The sequence below is a fragment of the Rhinatrema bivittatum genome, chromosome 3, assembly GCF_901001135.1.
Source record: "Rhinatrema bivittatum chromosome 3, aRhiBiv1.1, whole genome shotgun sequence".
In the NCBI taxonomy this organism is placed as follows: Eukaryota; Metazoa; Chordata; class Amphibia; order Gymnophiona; family Rhinatrematidae; genus Rhinatrema; species Rhinatrema bivittatum.
The window spans coordinates 67,234,519-67,255,265 of NC_042617.1; the positions used below are offsets into that span (position 1 = coordinate 67,234,519).

A 20,747-nucleotide genomic window follows, 5' to 3' on the forward strand; every position below is an offset into this window, starting at 1 on the left:
GTTCTTTCTAGCTAATATTCAAATATTTATTTTGCTGGGTCAGACCAAAGGTCCACCAAGCCCAGTATCCTGTTCCCAGGTGATTTGCTACTCTGTTCAAATGACTTGCGTCCTAGGACAGAGGTAGGCAGCTCCTGTCCTTGTAGATGCCTGGTGTTCAGGACATCCACGATGAACATTCATTGGATATATCTGTGTATATGTAGTCTATGAACCCATTTACTACTTACTACTACTCTTCTTATCATTTCTGTAGCACTACTAGAAGTGAGCAACCCTATACATACGAAGCCATTCCTCCTCTAAACAACTTGCAGTCTACTCAAGACACACAGACAAGACTAACAAGAGACTTTAGGAAATGCATTTGTTGGTGAAAACGGTCCTGGTCCAGGAAAGGCAGGCTTTGAGATTCAAAAACAGCCTCAAAAATGGGTTTTTAGGTAAGTTTTGCATATAGCCAGAGAGAGTTTGCATTTTCTTTTAGTTATCCTGACCACCAGACCTGTTTGTGACTCTCAAGGGCAAGAAACTGCCTGTCTGTCACTTTATCAAAATGAAAGGCTGCCCTTCACAGTGAAGAAAGGAGAGGATTTTATTCAGTGCTTAAATCAACCACTGCATCCTCTCATGGGACTTAGAATGAGAATTAGTTCAGCCAGGCATGCCGGATGCTAGGTATTTCCTCTTGAATGATTTTTCTGCACACTCTCAGCACCTCTCTAGATAATCCAGAGGAGCATGGTCAGGACGAGTCCAGCTCTTTCCGTTTGTTTTTTTCATTTAGGCAATACAAACCACTATAGGGTGATAGGAAGCTTTTTTTCTGTGGGTACTGGCTGACAGCTCTGCCCTGCACTGTGTATGCACCACAAACGTAAAGGACTGAGATAGTATGGAGCAAGAGTTGCACAGAAACATATAGAAACATAGAAATGTCGGCAGAAGAAGACCAAATGGCCCATCCAGTCTGCCCAGCAAGCTTTGCACATTTTTTTTTCTCATACTTATCTGTTACTCTTGGCTCTTAGTAACCTTTTGGTTCTATTTCCCTTCCACCAATGCAGAGAGCAGTGTTGGAGCTGCATCTATGTGAAATATTTAGCTTAATTAGATGGGTAGTAAACGCCGCAATAAGCAAGCTACATCCATGCTTGTTTGTTTTCCCAGACTATGGAATTCAGTCCTTTTTGGTTGTTGTCTGTATATAGATCCTCTTTTCTTCATTCCCCCTGCCTTTGAAGCAGAGAGTTATGCTGGACATGCATTGAAAATGAAGCATCAGATTTTCTCCCCTGCCGTTGAAGCAGAGAGCCATGCTGGTTATGTGTGAAGCATCAGTCTTTCTCCCCTGCCATTGAAGCAGAGAGCTATGCTGGATATGCATTGAAAGTGAAGTATCAGGCTTATTTGGTTTGGGGTAGTAACCGCCGTAACAAGCAAGCTACTCCCTGCTTTTTTTGTGAATGCAAATCCGTTTTTCCACATTCATTCACATCCTCTAGAATTTATGGATCCACAGTGTTTATCCCATGCCCCTTTCATGTCCTTCACAGTTCTGGTCTTCACCACTTCCTCCAGAAGGGCATTCCAGGCATCCATCACCCTCTCCATGAAGAAATACTTCCTGACATTGGTTCTGAGTCTTCCTCTCTGGAGCTTCAAATCGTGACCCCTGGTTCTGCTGATTTTTTTCCGAGGGAAAAGGTTTGTCGTTGTCTTTGGATCATTAAAACCTTTCAAGTATCTGAAAGTCTGTATCATTTCACCTCTGCTCCTCCTTTCCTCCAGGGTGTACATATTTAGATTCTTCAATCTCTCCTCATAAGTCATTCGATGAAGACCTTCTACCTTTTTGGTCGCCCTTCTCTGGACCGCCTCCATCTTGTCTCTGTCCCTTCTGAGATACGGTCTCCAGAACTGAACACAGTACTCCAGGTGAGGCCTCACCAAGGACCTGTACAAGGGGATAATCACTTCCCTTTTCCTACTCGATATTCCTCTCTCTATGCAGCCCAGCATTCTTCTGGCTTTAGCTATCGCCTTGTCACATTGTTTTGCCGACTTCAGAGCGTTAGACATTATCACCCCAAGGTCTCTCTCCTGCTCCATGCACATCAGCCCTTCACCCTCCATCGAATACAGTTCATTCGGATTTCCACACCCCATGTGCATGACTCTGCACTTCTTGGCATTGAATCTCAGCTGCCATATCTTCGACCACTCTTCCAGCTTCCTTAAATCCCATCTCATTCTCTCCACTCCTTCCGGCATGTCCACTCTGTTGCAGATCTTAGTGTCATCCGCAAAAAGACAAACCTTACCTTCTATCCCGTCCACAATGTTGCTCACAAAGATATTGAACAGGACCACAGATCAGGGCATAGAAAGAGACCTTTGTATTCTTTTAGCTAGAGAAGTAACATCAACTCCTTTCCCTCAACCTTTCGTCTGCCAGCCGCATCTGGCTCCAGCATGTCTGCCTTCCTAGCCCTTGATGCTGCTAGAACCCTAGTCCTAATAATTTTTCAGCTCAGTGGCTACAGTTTGAGCCTCGCTGGTCACCCCTCCAAACCCCCACGCTCTTTCAGCTCATCCTGAGTTCAGCAGTCTGTTTCATGCCTCATTCTCCCCACTTTGCCCAGTCACATCTCTTCCGGATGTTCCATCTAGCCCATCCACTCTCTCTTATGTACTGTAATCAAGCTGAAGGCTCTGCCTTTCACAGCTTCTAGGCAGTCTTTGATCACTAGGGCCCTTCCTTTCCTGTTTGATGCCCCCATCCACTCCTCTTGGTTTATATATTATTTTATTCATATTTGACTTTTTGGCACTTCAACTCTTCTTTTGGTTTTCCTGCTGTGCTTTCGCTATTGTTTTTGTGCCTTGATAAATGAACTTCACAAACCAACAAGAAACAGAACTGAACTAATGGTTTTCACCTGCGTTTTCTCTGGGACACATTCCCTTCTGTTAGATTTAAATTCTGCACTGAGCTTGCTAGTCTCTCACCTAGAGCATGGCAGCTCCAGGAGAACATTATCACTTGCAAAACCTCAAGAGTCATATTTCACATAAGATAATTGCATACAATTAAAACTAACAAAACTGGTACAGTGTATATGCAATATTATTGTATTTATATAGTGCTGCAAGACTGCACAACACTATACACAATGACCAAGGGATGCAAAAGGGAAACAATAAGGAGCAAGCAGCATACGCACTTAGATGACTCTCTGGTTCTGTGATAAGAGACGTAGGTGAGAGCTTTATTTCCTTAACTCAAATCCCCAATGTATTCTGAGATAAGGGCAGTAGTTCTTAACACTGGAAGAGAATTGCAGGACTACAGGTCCCAAATTTCATGGAAACAGGAGTCAAAAAAACCCCAAAACTTGGCTCAGCTGTTTTTCTTTCACCTGAGCCCTCATCCCATGGTCACTCTCAGCATAAAGAAGGTGTTGCTTGATTTTGTAGAGGGTGGCCCATGGAAAAGTAGCCCGCCTCCAATACCAGTGCATTGGAGACAGGCTACTTTTCCATGGGCCACCCTGTATAAAAGGAAACTTTATTTAATGTATTTGTTTGTTTGATTTTTTATGGGAGGTTTCATCTTTGGCCAGGATCCATATGGGTTCATGTTCCTAAAAGGACCAAATAGCAGGGTATCAACCCCACTTTTCCCCCCAAAGACCAAGAAGGGTCCATCCTGAGGTCAGAGTTCACACCTTTCATTTGATCTTAACCAAAAAGGTCCAGAAGATCTCCAGAAACTAGACATTTGCTTGGGACAAACCTTTTTTCTGATGGCATCACTGGAGTGCTTCTGCAGCGCTAGTAATGCTGTGTAGGTCAATGTTTCCTGCACCGTGAGATAGCTTAGCAATGTATCAGTCTGCAGACAAAAATACAGCAGGACAGTAGTGTGATATCATTGCACTCTGATATCTGGGGATTTATACAGTATGTGTGTATATATATATATATATATATATATATATAAATTAATTAAACTGGGAAAAAGAAGAGAAACCTGTAAAACATAGGAAAAGCAATCCTGAAACAACTTCTTCTTCAGTTTCTGACCGTTCACATATACATCACCCAGAAAAGTCCCTTTTCCTATCCTTCCAGATATTGCATCCAGCAGTGTTGTTTTCCCCGATCCTAGAAAGCAGAGAAACATTAATTCTTAAAGGAAAACTTGAAGTTAAAAATAATAGGTCTTGCCCACTCCATAGGTCTGAAACCTGACGCGGGAATTCTTTGCCCTTGCCTGATCGCTAGGACTTAAGATCATTCTTAAATTTTGCTTCTGTAAAACTGATAATCTGAGGTGAGGAAATTCCAGATTTCACAGGCTCGGTTTACACCTTGTTTAAATAAAGTCCTATAAAACGTATGATGTGTATTCATGGGGAAATGCTGAACAAATGCAAAAGGAAATCTCAAGCTCCAAAACCTTTCCCCATTGTTTTAAAGTATTCAACATTTCATAGCAAGGATGCACAACTCAAAAAAATATATATATTTACAACTTTTTATCCAATTTCATATCTTTAGTCACTTTTGCACATTCCCCCTGATACTTGATTAGAAATATTTTAACAATAAATCATGTTTTGTGGCACAAGAATTTATTTGTTTGAATGCATTTCATTTTGTATTTCACTTAAAAAATGTCACTGAAGGAAAAGGTTAAATCCATTGTTGGCTCCGCGTTTTAAACATGCTTCCTTTGGTGGGCCTGGACGCAAACATAGGCCTGGATTCTCCATTCTCACAGAGAATGGTGAATCCCGGCGGACACGGGGGGGGGGGGGGCCTGCGAAAGCCGGCAGCGATCGCACCACCGCGGTGTTTTTGCTGCTGGCTTTCGCACCCAATAGCGCCACTGTGAAAGGTGGTGCTATTTATTGGGCGCGCTACTGGCAGCGATAACATGGCTTACCTTATCGCCACCTGCGAAGATACCGCCGCGTCCGCCTCCTCGCTGCCCCGACTCCGCCCCCCGCTTGCTATTGCACGTGAAAAGGGACTATTTGCGTGCGATACGGATAGAAAATAACCCCCTTATTTTGTGACTCCTGCCACCTGACATGTTAAAACGCCATGGAAAGACAAAACATATAATTGTAAAATGGTCTCAGTTTTGTTTTCAAATAAAAGACAAAAGACTTATCACCTGTGGTAAGAATGAAACTAAATAGCGAGAACTAACACTCTTATCATCTTATCATCTATCTGTAAAGTTAATTCTTAGATCTGTAGCACAACTTTAAGCAAGATTAAGCACCAAGAATGATAAACAAGTTGTCCTCTCTCCTTTTTGCATTAGGGATGGAGCCATTGGCAGAAAGAGTTAGGCAGAGTAGGGATGCCGAGGGATTACAATCAGGCAAGTAGAGTATAAAATCTCATTGTTTGCGGATGATGTTCTATTTACACTGTCAAACCCCATAGTCTGCCGGCCAGTGTTATGGGACAGTTGCAGGTTTCAAAGTAAACATGAGTAAGTCTGAGATCTTGAATATATTCTTGCCTCCCGATTTAAATGGGCCACCCAATATATTAATTACTTAGTGGTTAAAAGAATTGGAGATCTCCAAAAGATAGCTCAGCTGAATTACTCTTCCGCAGTGAACACACTATCAATGGGTCTGCTAGCTCGGGATAGGATAAACTTGTAATGGTTGGGAAGGATAGCGGTGTTGAAAATGAACATGTTACCAAGACTGAATTACCTATTTTAGGTACAACCATTGTCCCTGGAGAATTAAGAACATAAGAACCTGCCATACTGGTTCAGACCAAGGGTCCATCAAGCCCAGCATCCTGTTTCCAACAGTGGCCAATCCAGGCCATAAGAACCTGGCAAGTACCCAAAAACTAAGTCTATCCCATGCTACTGATGCTAGTAATAGCAGTGGCTATTTTCTAAGTCATCTTATTTAATAGCAGGTAATGGGCTTCTTCTCCAAGAACGTATCCAATCCTTTTATAAACACAGCTACACTAACTGCACTAACCATTTCCTTTGGCAACAAATTCCATAGTTTAATTGTGTGTTGAGTGAAAAAGAACTTTCTCCGATTAGTTTTAAATGTGCCACATGCTAACTTCATGGAGTGCCCCCTAGTCTTTCTATTAAATGAAAGAGTAAATAACCGATTCACATCTACCCATTCTAGACCTCTCATGATTTTAAACAACTCTATCATATCCCTCCTCAGCTGTCTCTTCTCCAAGCTGAAAAGTCCTAACCTCTTTAGTCTTTCCTCATAGGGGAGCTGTTCCATTCCCCTTATCATTTTGGTCGCCCTTCTCTGTACCTTCTCCATAGCAATTATGGGGTAGATTTTATAAATTTGCGCGAGCGCGTACTTTTGTTCACGCACCAGGCGCGAACAAAAGTACGCTGGATTTTATAAGATACGCGCGTATCTTATAAAATCCGGGGTCGGCGCGCGAAAGGGGGTGCACATTTGTGCAACTTGTGAGCGCCGAGCCCGGCGCGCGCTGCCTGTTCCCTCTGAGGCTGCTCCGAAATCAGAGCGGCCTCGGAGGGAACTTTCTTTCCACCCCCCCACACCTTCCCCTCCCTAACCTATCCCCCCCGACCCTATCTAAACCCCCCCTACCTTTGTTACCAGATTTACGCCTGCCGAAAGCAGGTGTAAATCTGAGCGTGCCAGCGGGCTGCTGGCGCGCCATCACCCGACCCAGGGGCTGGTCCGGAAGCCTCGACCACGCCCCCTGGGCCGGTGCCACGCCCCTGGTCCCGCCCCAAACCGCCCCCCTGACCCCGGACATGCCCCTCCCCGCCCCTTTTATGAAGCCCCGGGACTTACGCGCGTCCCGGGGCTCTGCGCGTGCCGGCGGCCTATGCAAAATAGGTGCGCCGGCACGCGCGTGCCCTGCGCGCGTTAATCCGGCCGGATTTACGCGCGCAGGGCTTTTAAAATCCGGCCCTTCATCTTTTTTGAGATGTGGCGACCAGAATTGTATACGGTATTCAAGGTGCGGTCTCACCATGGAGCGATAAAAGGCATTATGACATCTTCCGTTTTATTCACCATTCCCTTTCTAATAATTCCTAACATTCTGTTTGCTTTTTTGACTGCTGCAGCACACTGAATCAACGATTTCAATGTGTTATCCACTACGACGCCTAGATCTCTTTCTTGGGTGGTAGCACCTATTATGGAACCTAACATTGTATAACTATAGCATGGGTTATTTTTCCCTATATGCATCACCTTGCATTTATCCACATTAAATTTCATCTGCCATTTCATTGCCCAATTTTCCAGTCTCACAAGGTCTTCCTGCAATTTATCACAATCTGCTTGTTATTTAACTACTCTGAACAATTTTGTATCCTCTGCAAATTTGATTACCTCACTCATCATATTTCTTTCCAGATCATTTATAAATATATTGAAAAGTAAGGGCCCCAATACAGATCCCTGAGGCACTTCACTGCCCATTCCCTTCCCCTGAAAAAATTGCCCATTCAATCCTACTCTCTGTTTCCTGTCTTTTAGCCAGTTTGTAATCCACAAAAGGACATCGCCACCTATCCAATGTCTTTTTACTTTTCCTAGAAGCCTCTCATGAGGAACTTTGTCAAACGCCTTCTGAAAATCTAAGTACACTACATCTACCGGTTCACCTTCATCCACATGTTTATTAACTCCTTCAAAAATGTGAAGCAGATTTGTGAGGCAATTCTTGCCTTGGGTAAAGCCATGCTGACTTTGTTCCATTAAACCATATCTTTCTATATGTTCTGTGATTTTGATGCTTAGAACACTTTCCACTATTTTTCCTGGCACTGAAGTCAGGCTAACCGGTCTGTAATTTCCCAGATCGCCCCTGGAGCCCTTTTTAAATATTGGGGTTACATTAGCTATCCTCCAGTCTTCAGGTACAATGGATGATTTTAATGATAGGTTACAAATTTTTACTAATAGGTCTGAAATTTCATTTTTGAGTTCCTTCAGAACTCTGGGGTGAAGAGAATTTGATTTTATTTGGAAAAGAAAATGACCTAGAATTTTGAAACTTACACTGTTCCTGCCCAAAAGGAGAAGGGAGAGGGGTCTGGGAGTTCCAGATGTGGGACGATGTTACAAGGTGGCTCAAATCAGAGCAATTCTGGAATGGTATAAAGGACCGGCGTGGAAAGTATCAGTTCATATTGTGATAGGGATGCCCTTGCATGCACTACTCTACTTGAAGAAGGGAGAAGGCTCAGGAAGACTTTTAGGTTATCCATGTATCAAATGGACTCTTGCGGTCTGGGATTCTTTACGAGACAAGATAATTTCTTGGGGGGAAACAGTCACTTTTAATGTCAGTTCAGTTTAGTGTTGAATTTCCTGCGGCCTCAGAAAATGTGAGATTTTGACAATGGGAAAGAAAGGGCCTGGACCGGATAGGCCAGATATTAAGCTCCTAAGGGTGGGTGCCATTTACTGATTTGAAAGAAAAGTACCAGCTGGCAGAGGTAGACCAAGTTGCTTATACATAGGAGCATGGGTCAACGGGGGATGGGCAGGGGATGTTCTTTATTTGAAAACTTTTACAAAAGAAGGTTGCCCCTCAAAAGATGTATTTAAAAAATGTATGGTGTGTTGAACTTAGTCCATGAGAACCTATTTAAACATGAAAAGGATTAGATAAGGGACCTTAACTGTTCTGATGATGAGGATATTTGGGTGCATATTAGAAAACGGCTGGCCAGGTTCAGCCTAGTTGACAGAAAATTAAGTATATTTGCGATGTTACTGTACTCCTAGACATTTAAAGAGCAGGTTTCCTAATATTTCTGATTGTTGTTGGAGGGATTGTGGGTCATACTTGGTGGTCATATCCCAGGATTGAACCATATTGGAAAATGGTCTGTAGCCTCATATTAGACATAAGAGGGTGTACGATGGAAGAAGACCCATTGACCTGTCTACTGTCCGCATCGGTGGACATCTTATAGCAGCACCTGTGAAACTGCAGCGCACTGGAAGAAACAATTTGAACCTAGCAAGGCTTCTGTGTATAAAGGACTTTTATTAATCTAGCAGATGGAATGATTTACCATGATTTGACATGGTACAACTGCACAACTGGAAAAAACTTGGAATGCTTTTCACACCTGGGAGCAAGAGAAACGTGTCAACTGTCTGACAAGCTAAAGGGGGGGGGGGGAGAGGTAGAGGAGGAAGGGTGGGCTAGGGATGATACCTACACTATGATTCTTGGTAATTATGCCTTACTTTTGGTTGTATTCAAAAATCTTTGAATCTAAATGAAATTTAAAATAAGAATGATCACCAAGTAGAAAACAGCCTGCTGAAGACTTATTCGGTCTACCTCACCAGTTATACTGAATTGCACTTCTACTTACCAGAATTCCCTAAAATCCCCATCAGCTGGCCACTCTCTATGTAAAAGGAGACATCCTTTAGGATCTGCCTTGTCCTTTTGTGATGGTAGGATGGGAGATTCCACCACGGTCCCACACGCTCACTAGAAAGGAAAGGATCCGGAGGGTAACACAGAGGAAGGGAAGGGACGTGTGCAGCGTGTGGTCTGCAAAGCTCATGGACTGTAAGGTCTCATAAAACATAGAATAAACAAAATCCAAAAGTGCAGCCTCTGCCACATTTAAAATGAAACTCTAATAAAATGAGAGCAGAGAAAAATAACTTTGAATGAAGTTTTATGTGTAAGTCATCCACCAACAGCAAGCTGGCATCAAAAACCCATGTGACCCTGACCTATATTCAGTGCCAGGTCTCATCAACTGCCAAATGGGAGCTTTCTGAGATCTCAGCCCTTTACTTGAGCCTATGAGCACCCAAATATCCTGAGATTTCAGCTCTACCTAAGTATTAGAACTCCTGAATATTAGTTTCCGAGGATCCTGAGATCTCAGCCCTTTACCTGAGTATTAGACTTCCCAGGTATCCTGAGATCTCAGCCTTACCTAAGAATTAGAACTCCTGAATATTAGTTTCCGAGTATCCTGAGATCTCAGCCCTTTAACTAAGTATTAGAACTCTTGAATATTAGTTTCCGAGTATCCTGAGATCTCAGCCCTTTACCTAAGTATTAGAACTCCTGAATATGTCTCCGAGTATCCTGAGAGCTCAGCCCTTTACCTGAATATTATACCTCCGAAGTATTATACTCCCAAATATGACAGCCCCTGAATAAACTGAAATCTCAGCCCTTTACCTGAATATTAGACTTCCCAAGTACTGTGAGATCTCAGCCATTATCTACCTCCCAAATATTCTGAGATCTCAGCCCTTTACCTGAGTATTAGACCTCCTCCCAAGTATTGTGAGATCTCAGCCCTTTACCTGAGTATTAGACCTCCTCCCAAGTATTCTGAGATCTCAGCCCTTTACCTGAGTATTAGACCTCCCAAGTATTCTGAGATCTCAGCCCTTTACCTAAGTATTAGAACTCCTGAATATTAGTTTCCAAGTATCCTGAGATCTCAGCCTTATACCTAAGTATTAGAACTCCTGAATATTAGTTTTTGAGTATCCTGAGATCTCAGCCCTTTACCCAAGTATTAGAACTCCTGCATATTAGTTTCCGAGTATCCTGAGATCTCAGCCTTTTACCTAAGTATTAGAGCTCCCAAATATTCTGAGATCTCAGCCCTTTACCTGAGTATTAGACCTCCTCCCAAGTATTCTGAGATCTCAGCCCTTTACCTGAGTATTAGACCTCCCAAGTATTATACTCCCAAATATGACAGCCCCTGAATAAACTGAAATATCAGCTCTTTACCTGAGTATTAGACCTCCCAAGTATTCTGAGATCTCAGCCCTTTACCTAAGTATTAGAACTCCTGAATATTAGTTTCCAAGTATCCTGAGATCTCAGCCTTATACCTAAGTATTAGAACTCCTGAATATTAGTTTTCGAGTATCCTGAGATCTCAGCCCTTTACCCAAGTATTAGAACTCCTGCATATTAGTTTCCGAGTATCCTGAGATCTCAGCCTTTTACCTAAGTATTAGAGCTCCCAAATATTCTGAGATCTCAGCCCTTTACCTGAGTATTAGACCTCCTCCCAAGTATTGTGAGATCTCAGCCCTTTACCTAGGTATTAGACCTCCCAATTATTCTGAAATCTCAGCCCTTTACCTGAATATTAGACTTCCCAAGTACTGTGAGATCTCAGCTATTATCTACCTCCCAAATATTCTGAGATCTCAGCCATTTACCTAAGTATTAGAACTCCTGAATATGTTTCTGAGGATCCTGAGATCTCAGCCCTTTACCTAAGTATTAGAACTCTTGAATATTAGTTTCCGAGTATCCTGAGATCTCAGCCCTTTACCTGAGTATTATACCTCCCAAGTATTATACTCCCAAATATGACAGCCCGTGAATAAACTGAAATATCAGCTCTTTACCTGAGTATTAGACCTCCCAAGTATTCTGAGATCTCAGCCCTTTACCTAAGTATTAGAACTCCTGAATATTAGTTTCCAAGTATCCTGAGATCTCAGCCTTATACCTAAGTATTAGAACTCCTGAATATTAGTTTCCGAGTATACTGAGATCTCAGCCTTTTACCTAAGTATTAGAGCTCCTGATTATGTCTCCGCGTATCCTGAGATCTCAGCCCTTTACCTGAGTATTAGAGCTCCCAAATATTCTGAGATCTCAGCCCTTTACCTGAGTATTAGACCTCCTCCCAAGTATTGTGAGATCTCAGCCCTTTACCTGAGTATTAGACCTCCCAAGTATTCTGAGATCTCAGCCCTTTACCTGAGTATTAGACCTCCCAATATTGTGAGATCTCAGCCCTTTACCTGAGTATTAGACCTCCTCCCAAGTATTCTGAGATCTCAGCCCTTTACCTGAGTATTAGACCTCCCAAGTATTATACTCCCAAATATGACAGCCCCTGAATAAACTGAAATATCAGCTCTTTACCTGAGTATTAGACCTCCCAAGTATTCTGAGATCTCAGCCCTTTACCTAAGTATTAGAACTCCTGAATATTAGTTTCCAAGTATCCTGAGATCTCAGCCTTATACCTAAGTATTAGAACTCCTGAATATTAGTTTTCGAGTATCCTGAGATCTCAGCCCTTTACCCAAGTATTAGAACTCCTGCATATTAGTTTCCGAGTATCCGGAGATCTCAGCCTTTTACCTAAGTATTAGAGCTCCCAAATATTCTGAGATCTCAGCCCTTTACCTGAGTATTAGACCTCCTCCCAAGTATTGTGAGATCTCAGCCCTTTACCTAGGTATTAGACCTCCCAATTATTCTGAAATCTCAGCCCTTTACCTGAATATTAGACTTCCCAAGTACTGTGAGATCTCAGCTATTATCTAACTCCCAAATATTCTGAGATCTCAGCCATTTACCTAAGTATTAGAACTCCTGAATATGTTTCTGAGGATCCTGAGATCTCAGCCCTTTACCTAAGTATTAGAACTCTTGAATATTAGTTTCCGAGTATCCTGAGATCTCAGCCCTTTACCTGAGTATTATACCTCCCAAGTATTATACTCCCCAAATATGACAGCCCGTGAATAAACTGAAATATCAGCTCTTTACCTGAGTATTAGACCTCCCAAGTATTCTGAGATCTCAGCCCTTTACCTAAGTATTAGAACTCCTGAATATTAGTTTCCAAGTATCCTGAGATCTCAGCCTTATACCTAAGTATTAGAACTCCTGAATATTAGTTTCCGAGTATACTGAGATCTCAGCCTTTTACCTAAGTATTAGAGCTCCTGATTATGTCTCCGCGTATCCTGAGATCTCAGCCCTTTACCTGAGTATTAGAGCTCCCAAATATTCTGAGATCTCAGCCCTTTACCTGAGTATTAGACCTCCTCCCAAGTATTGTGAGATCTCAGCCCTTTTCCTGAGTATTAGACCTCCCAAGTATTCTGAGATCTCAGCCCTTTACCTGAGTATTAGACCTCCCAATATTGTGAGATCTCAGCCCTTTACCTGAGTATTAGACCTCCTCCCAAGTATTCTGAGATCTCAGCCCTTTACCTGAGTATTAGACCTCCCAAGTATTATACTCCCAAATATGACAGCCCCTGAATAAACTGAAATATCAGCTCTTTACCTGAGTATTAGACCTCCCAAGTATTCTGAGATCTCAGCCCTTTACCTAGGTATTAGACCTCCCAATTATTCTGAAATCTCAGCCCTTTACCTGAATATTAGACTTCCCAAGTACTGTGAGATCTCAGCTATTATCTACCTCCCAAATATTCTGAGATCTCAGCCATTTACCTAAGTATTAGAACTCCTGAATATGTTTCTGAGGATCCTGAGATCTCAGCCCTTTACCTAAGTATTAGAACTCTTGAATATTAGTTTCCGAGTATTCTGAGATCTCAGCCCTTTACCTGAGTATTCTACCTCCCAAGTATTATACTCCCAAATATGACAGCCCGTGAATAAACTGAAATATCAGCTCTTTACCTGAGTATTAGACCTCCCAGGTATTCTGAGATCTCAGCCCTTTACCTAAGTATTAGAACTCCTGAATATTAGTTTCCAAGTATCCTGAGATCTCAGCCTTTTACCTAAGTATTAGAGCTCCCAAATATTCTGAGATCTCAGCCCTTTACCTGAGTATTCTACCTCCCAAGTATTATACTCCCAAATATGACAGCCCGTGAATAAACTGAAATATCAGCTCTTTACCTGAGTATTAGACCTCCCAGGTATTCTGAGATCTCAGCCCTTTACCTGAGTATTAGACCTCCCAAGTATTGTGAGATCTCAGCCCTTTACCTGTATATTAGACTTCCCAAGTACTGTGAGATCTCAGCCATTATCTACCTCCCAAGTATTCTGAGATCTCAGCCATTTACCTAAGTATTAGAACTCCTGCATATTAGTTTTCGAGTATCCTGAGATGTCAGCCCTTTACCCAAGTATTAGAACTCCTGAATATTAGTTTCCGAGTATCCTGAGATCTCAGCCTTTTACCTAAGTATTAGAGCTCCCAAATATTCTGAGATCTCAGCCCTTTACCTGAGTATTAGACCTCCTCCCAAGTATTCTGAGATCTCAGCCCTTTACCTGAGTATTAGACCTCCCAAGTATTGTGAGATCTCAGCCCTTTACCTGTATATTAGACTTCCCAAGTACTGTGAGATCTCAGCCATTATCTACCTCCCAAGTATTCTGAGATCTCAGCCATTTACCTAAGTATTAGAACTCCTGAATATTAGTTTCCGAGTATCCTGAGATCTCAGCCCTTTACCTAAGTATTAGAACTCCTGAGTATGTTTCTGAGGATCCTGAGATCTCAGCCCTTTACCTAAGTATTAGAACTCTTGAATATTAGTTTCTGAGTATCCTGAGATCTCAGCCCTTTACCTGAGTACTATACCTCCCAAGTATTATACTCCCAAATATGACAGCCCCTGAATAAACTGAAATATCAGCTCTTTACCTGAGTATTAGACCTCCCAAGTATTCTGAGATCTCAGCCCTTTACCTGAGTATTAGAGCTCCTGATTATGTCTCCGAATATCCTGAGATCTCAGCCTTTTACCTAAGTATTAGAGCTCTTGATTATGTCTCTGCGTATCCTGAGATCTCAGCCCTTTACCTGAGTATTAGACCTCCTCCCAAGTATTGTGAGATCTCAGCCCTTTACCTAAGTATTAGAACTCCTGAATATTAGATTCTGAGTATCCTGAGATCTCATCCCTTTACCTGCGTATTAGAGCTCCTGGTTATGTCTCCGAGTATCCTGAAATCTCAGTCCTTTACCTGCCTATTAGAGCCCGGGAGCATCCTGAGATTTCAGGCCCTTTACCTGTGCGTTAGAGTCCCCGAGTACCCTCGGTTCTCAACCCCTTTACCCGAGTATTGGAACCTGGGAGTATTGCGAGGTCCCTGCCCCTTTACCTAACGGTGTATGAGAGTCCGCGGGCACTGACACAGCAGCGGGGCCCCTCTGCCCCCTCTCCTGCTCCGGGCCGCCGGCCTCTGACGTCGGTCTCCTCCGTCCAGACCTGGGAGCCGCGGGGCCCATCCATCTTTCCCCGGGCACCGAGAGAGGCGCAGATCGCCGCTGCAGAGCTCCGAGGGAAGTGGCCGCCGCCGCCGCCGCTCTGCCGGTTCCGCTTATCGCTTCACCTTTGGACTCGGGCGGAGGGAGCGCATGGGAGGGGGAGGGGGGGCAGGGCGTCCGTCTCCAGTGCCAGTGCCGCTCTGCATCCCGTGCGCCGGTGCCAGGCTTCCCGGGCTGCCAGCGAGGAGGAGCGCGGGAGAGGAGAAGGGGAGCCGAGCGCTGCAGAGGGGGGGGGGGATCGTCGCTTCCGCCTCCGCCGCATCTCTCAGCGAAGCTGAGCAGGTAAAATACATTCCCGGGCTTGGACTCAAAAATCAACTTAGAAGGTGAACCAAGCCCCCGGGATGAGACGGGGGCTGGGCACCGGGGGGGGGGGGGGGGGGGGGGGGGGGGCGCTGATCGGGCTGGAAGAAGCTCCTTCTCGTTCTTGGTGTAAGTCTTTCTATTGGTCAATAAAATAAAGCCCAACCGTTTTCTTAATGCAGCAGTGCAACTTATCTCCCTGCTACCAGCTCGGTGCTCTTGGCTTGCGCGGAAATCCACGCCGGCGCGATTGCTGAGTAATAACCTGGCTGCGGCGCCCAGCAAGGCTGACTCCCCGGCGTGCTGCTTTCGCGCCTTTCTTGAGACCGCTTGCAGGAAAAGTGAAACGCATTGGCAAAGCGAAATGGTGCGAGATCGTACGAGTATTTAGTTCAGAATTGTTTGATTTGCTGCGCCAATAGATTAGGCGCTCAGTGGAGGACAGAAGATAAATTTAAAAAAAAAAACCGCCTATCTGCAAGATCAAGAAATCAAAGAGAGGAAAACAGAATAGCAGGCAGGCGCAGATCAAGTTTGACTAACCAACTTGGGGCTTCTCACCTTTATAGATATAAAAACCCCTGAATAAACCTGTAAATAGATCCTAGACCGTAGCAAGTAAGAAATACGATCGAAGTAAAACCCAGTCAGGTAAAATCATTAAGAGATCTCATAAAACGCTAATAAAAGGAACAAATAAAAAGAGGTTTAATCAGAATTATCGGGACAGCAATGTAGTTCTCTAACTTTCAAAAGCCTCTTTGGGAAGTTTGGCTCAAAAGCCCAGACTTCGCTGACGTTTCTAAAATGCGAGTAATCCTTCATCCAGCGCTCGGGCAGGGCTCGGGGCCGCTGCCGCTGCTGCTGCATGGGTCTGTTAGAAATGACAACGGATCCATTTCTTTCAGTTGGTGTCTGATTTGTTATTTAGCACAAAAATATTAAGTCAACCCAGTAAAAAGGCCTCACTTACAACTTGCTTATCGCCCTTTGGGGCCGATGCAATATAGTGCGCTCAGTCGAGCGCACTGTATAACCCACAGTCAGACCGGGTTAAATAGGCGCTAATCCACCCCCTAATGCAATAGGGGGATTGGTGCCTATTTAACGCGCGTCCAACGCGGAGTGGATGGGATAGCGCTCATCACATCCAAATGCATGTGAATGAGGCTATTACTCATGCACTCCAAATGCAAAAAAATAAATGTGCGTCTATTGCTCAGCTATTAACACCTGCCTGGAGCAGGCGTTAATAGTTGAGTGCATTGAAAAAAAGTACAGAAAAGCAGAAAAAACTGCTTTCTGTACTTCTTTTAAAAGTTAAAAAAAACCCAAAAAACTCAGCCGGCCGCATTAAAAAGACTGACGCCAGTATGCTCGGCGTCAGTGTTCATAACCGGCAGACCGCTGGTAACTGCAGGGTCGCATTAGCAAGCGACCCAAGTGCCTCCTTGCTAACGCGACCCCCCCTAATGATAATATAGCATGGCGCCCCCCCCCCCCCCTTGCAAGTGCCATGCGCACGTTAAGAAAGCGGGCGCTGACTTTTCAGCACCCGCTTTCCGCGCTTTTTTTTTTTTTTTTTTTTGCATCGGCCCCTTTGTTTCTAACGCACTACACTGAGAAACTCTCACACAGTTACAAATCCTTGTTATGATCTTCTCCTTACAGATTCTGTCTCTCCTAAAAGTGCAGTCCGCCTTGCGATAGTCAAGGGCTGGGCTGCAGGAGATTACACATTTTTGACAGAGGCACAGTCCAGGTTCTGCCTCAGCTCCAAGGCCTGTGCTACTGCTAACAGGCCTCCGTTTTAAGGCGAGAAATGCCAGTTGGGTAATAAGTAGCCTTTGTGAAAGTTCTTGATCCACAGCTTATCCCTGACCCTGTCTGTCAGGCTGTGGATTATTGCTGCTTTTAATTCTGTGGCATGTGAGGTTCTAAACTCTGACTGTGATCCCCTCCCCCAGGGGCAGGAGAGCAGGTAAATGAAGTTGGAATGGTCCAAGGCTGGATGAAGGACCGGCCCAGCAACAAGCGGATTAAAAAAAAAAAAAGGGTTATTTCAAAAGTAATTATTCATTTGTTAATTATTCCTAGAGTCTATAATGAACTCCAGAGACAGCGTATTCTCGTCCGAAGATGATAACAGTTTGTATTTCACATACAGTGGCGAGTCAAATGTTCTTGAAGTCAGAGACCTCAACTACCAGGTAAAAGTTCTGCTTTGTGTTTAGGGGGTGTGATATTTTTTTCAGTTATGTTGACTTTCTGGAACTTGACAGTTTTTTGCTGATAGATTTGCAAAATAGTAAAAAAACGACAGTGCAAAAGTAGATGCATTGCATAGGTTTGCAGGATTTTTGGCGGTGGGGAGGGCAGTAAACAAGAAAGATATGATCCTTATCCAAGCTGAGGCATAGTTAATATTATAGGGATAAAATAAATTTGAATTAATATATGAATATCCACTTTTATGCACCGCATTGCATCACTGAGTTTAAGGCTCGATGCGAATCAAACAGTTTCTTTCACATTGAACCTTAAATTAAGAAATACACGTTTCCTCATGATGAGGCTGGGAACCAAGGAGGTTGAATGGTATCAGTATTAAAAAGAGTAGAGACTTTTAATAAAAGTAGGTTGTATGTTTGATATAAGAACTGTATGTTTTATATTTTTATGTATGGTGATGGTAACTGTCCTACAATGTAAGATAGAGCGAGTAATTAATGGTTTGTTTTTTTATTAAATTAAATTAAAGGCCAGAAATTGATTGAAAGACAATTAAACGCTTCGTTATTGCTGGTCTCTATCTATAAGAAACCCCATTGTGACAGACTGAAATACCATCCCTCAGATTATTTTTGAACTGTATGACAAACGAGTGCCATAACTCCCAGCTCATTTGTTGGAAAGAGGGGAATGTGTTATTCTATTTGGCCAATTTGTTAAAACAGCGCTAAAGGAACATTCCCCCTTCCTGGAATTTCCTTCCTGCATGTTCTCTGCCAGCTGCCACTGCCCAGTCAGAACCCAAACCATGCTTATTCCCTTAGGGGTAGATTTTTAAAAAGTGCGCCTTCGCGTACTTTTGTTGGCGCACCAGGCGCAAACAAAGTACGCTGGATTTTAGTAGATACGCGCGTAGCCGCACGTATCTGCTAAAATCCAGGATCGGCGTGCGCAAGGCTGCCGATTTTGTGCAGCCGGTGCGCGCCGAGCCGCGCAGCCTGCCTCCGTTCCCTCCGAGGCCGCTCCGAAATCGGAGCGGCCTCGGAGGGAACTCGCTTTCGCCCTCCCCCTCACCTTCCCCTCCCTTCCTCTATCTAACCCACCCCCCGGCCCTATCTAAACCCCCCCCTATCTTTGTCGGGGGATTTACGCCTCCCGGAGGGAGAAGTAAATCCCCGCGCGCCAGCGGGCCACTAGCGCGCCGAGACGCAACCTGGGGGCGGTTCTGGAGGGCACGGCCACGCCCCCGGACCGCCCCGGGCCGAAACCACGCCCCTGGGCCCGCCCCCGAAACGCCGCGTCCCGCCCCCAAAACGCCGCGCCGATCGGCCCCGCCCCGACACGCCCCCCTCGAAAAACCCCGGGACTTACGCAAGTCCCGGGGCTCTGCACGCGCCGGCAGGCCTATGGAAAATAGGCGCGCCAGCGCACAAGGCCCTGCTCGTGTAAATCCGGGCGGATTTACGCGAGCAGGGCTTTTAAAATCCGCCCCTTAGCAAGCATCGCCATCAGGCCACTTTTATCCTGGCAGCCATTCTCCAGTTTCCCTTTAAGGCTCCTACTCATTTCATTTTCATCTCAATGCAAATCCCATAGCCTGAGTTCTCTCTCTAAGCTCCATGTGACTTGTTTTTCTTCCCACAGACATCGTGGACATAATCTGTTTGTGAATTTGGTCATGAAAGTTTGACTAGATCCATTCAAATCCTTGTTCATTCTGGGGAGCTTTTGAAAATGTGTAAAATGTGTAAATCCCGGCAAATATTGACCAGGGCAATGTTAGTGTGCGTCACAAAAAAGCACTTTGGGATTAGCTAAATTCTTGCCACCACATTTTAGTGCTTTTTGCACTTGCTGTGACTAAAATTGACAAAAGTGCTTAAGTTCACAATATCACATGTGAATAGGGTTCCAACTGGCCCCAAGTTTTCAGGACAAGGCTGATCCAGTTCTGCTTTACCCCATTGCGTACTCGGACTTATTCTGATTTCCTGTTGCATTCCCTAATAAAGGCAAGGCTATAAGAGATGAATTGTTAAAAGCCCTACACGAGCCAAAGCCAGGAGATATGCGCAGAAGTCGGGGCAGCATGCGCCGCATGGATTTTAAAAAGGCACCTGCGAACGCACGTATTTCCCCGGTATGCGCACCAATAAGATGTTTGAAAAAGGGGAGGGGAGTGGGTGTGGTCTGGGTGGGGCAGGGGAAGGACATGGGCGTTCCGGAACTTTAATTGAAATGTGCATGAAAATAATACACACACAGCGCACACCAGTTCCCCTCACCGAGTAACTTTACTACTGCTAGGCATAGCGTGAGTAATAACATTTCGAAAAATAGTCTAGTCCGTCGGGTTTTAAGGGTTGGTGTTATAACAGGGTAAAACGGAGGCTATTTAACTGGGGGGGGGGGGGTAGGTTCATTCCCAGTTTTCCTATTTTCTGGGCTAACTGGGAATGAACTGAGGAAACCGTTTTTTGCATCAGCGCATGTCCCTTATAAAAGTTCCCCCACTTAGGTGGTAGAAGCGGCATTTGCATGCACATGTGCGCAGCCATATAAAATTGTGCACATATATACGCACGTTCAGCCTATTTTATACTATGCATGCATATACACACATATGTTATAAAATGGCCACATCCTTTGGCACGAGCTGGCATACGCATGTACATGTGCACCTGTGCGGCTGTTTAAAATTTACTGTCCCTGTACCTGCATGCAGGTTAGTAAAACCAGGTCTAGATCAACCTGTCCTGAAAGTCTGGAGCCAGTGGGCAGCCCTATATGTGAAAGGACTAATAGCCATCTTTGGGTCTGGTCCAGATATCAGTATCTCTCTTACAAGTCCTTTCTCATCTCATGCCTTGACACTTATCAAATACATGTTTCCTTGTTTTCTCATCTTTGTGATATGGCGTCATCATTGGTCCACTCTATTATTCAACAAGGATACACAAATCCATTCTAATGTATTATTCCAATTCATGGAATACTGCAATATCTTTTCTATCAATATTTTGTCAGGTGGTTGCCTATTCAAAATGTCATGCTTGTTTAGGTCTCATTTCTATGACCTATAGTCAGTACTTTTCTTCATGTCCCTCAAGGAGAA

The 20,747-nt window shown here is 44.1% G+C and overlaps 2 protein-coding genes across 2 annotated transcripts in view; one reads left to right on the forward strand and one right to left on the reverse strand.

Annotated features, from left to right (window-relative positions):
- The window catches only part of ABCG5 (ATP binding cassette subfamily G member 5), a 63,785-nt gene extending 48,658 nt beyond the window's left edge, over positions 1-15,127 (reverse strand). Inside the window, exons 1-4 of the mRNA XM_029593330.1 lie at positions 14,932-15,127; positions 9,410-9,531; positions 4,037-4,170; positions 3,800-3,898 (exon numbers count right to left, since the gene is read on the reverse strand). Coding sequence (XP_029449190.1) covers positions 3,800-3,898; positions 4,037-4,170; positions 9,410-9,531; positions 14,932-15,062 — 486 coding nt within the window. The 5' untranslated portion in view covers positions 15,063-15,127. The remainder of the gene's footprint in view (positions 1-3,799; positions 3,899-4,036; positions 4,171-9,409; positions 9,532-14,931) is intronic.
- Positions 15,128-15,295: 168 nt separating this feature from the next.
- Positions 15,296-20,747, forward strand: part of ABCG8 (ATP binding cassette subfamily G member 8) — a 55,290-nt gene continuing 49,838 nt past the window's right edge. The window contains 2 exon segments of the mRNA XM_029593331.1: positions 15,296-15,379; positions 17,498-17,610. Coding sequence (XP_029449191.1) covers positions 17,506-17,610 — 105 coding nt within the window. The 5' untranslated portion in view covers positions 15,296-15,379; positions 17,498-17,505.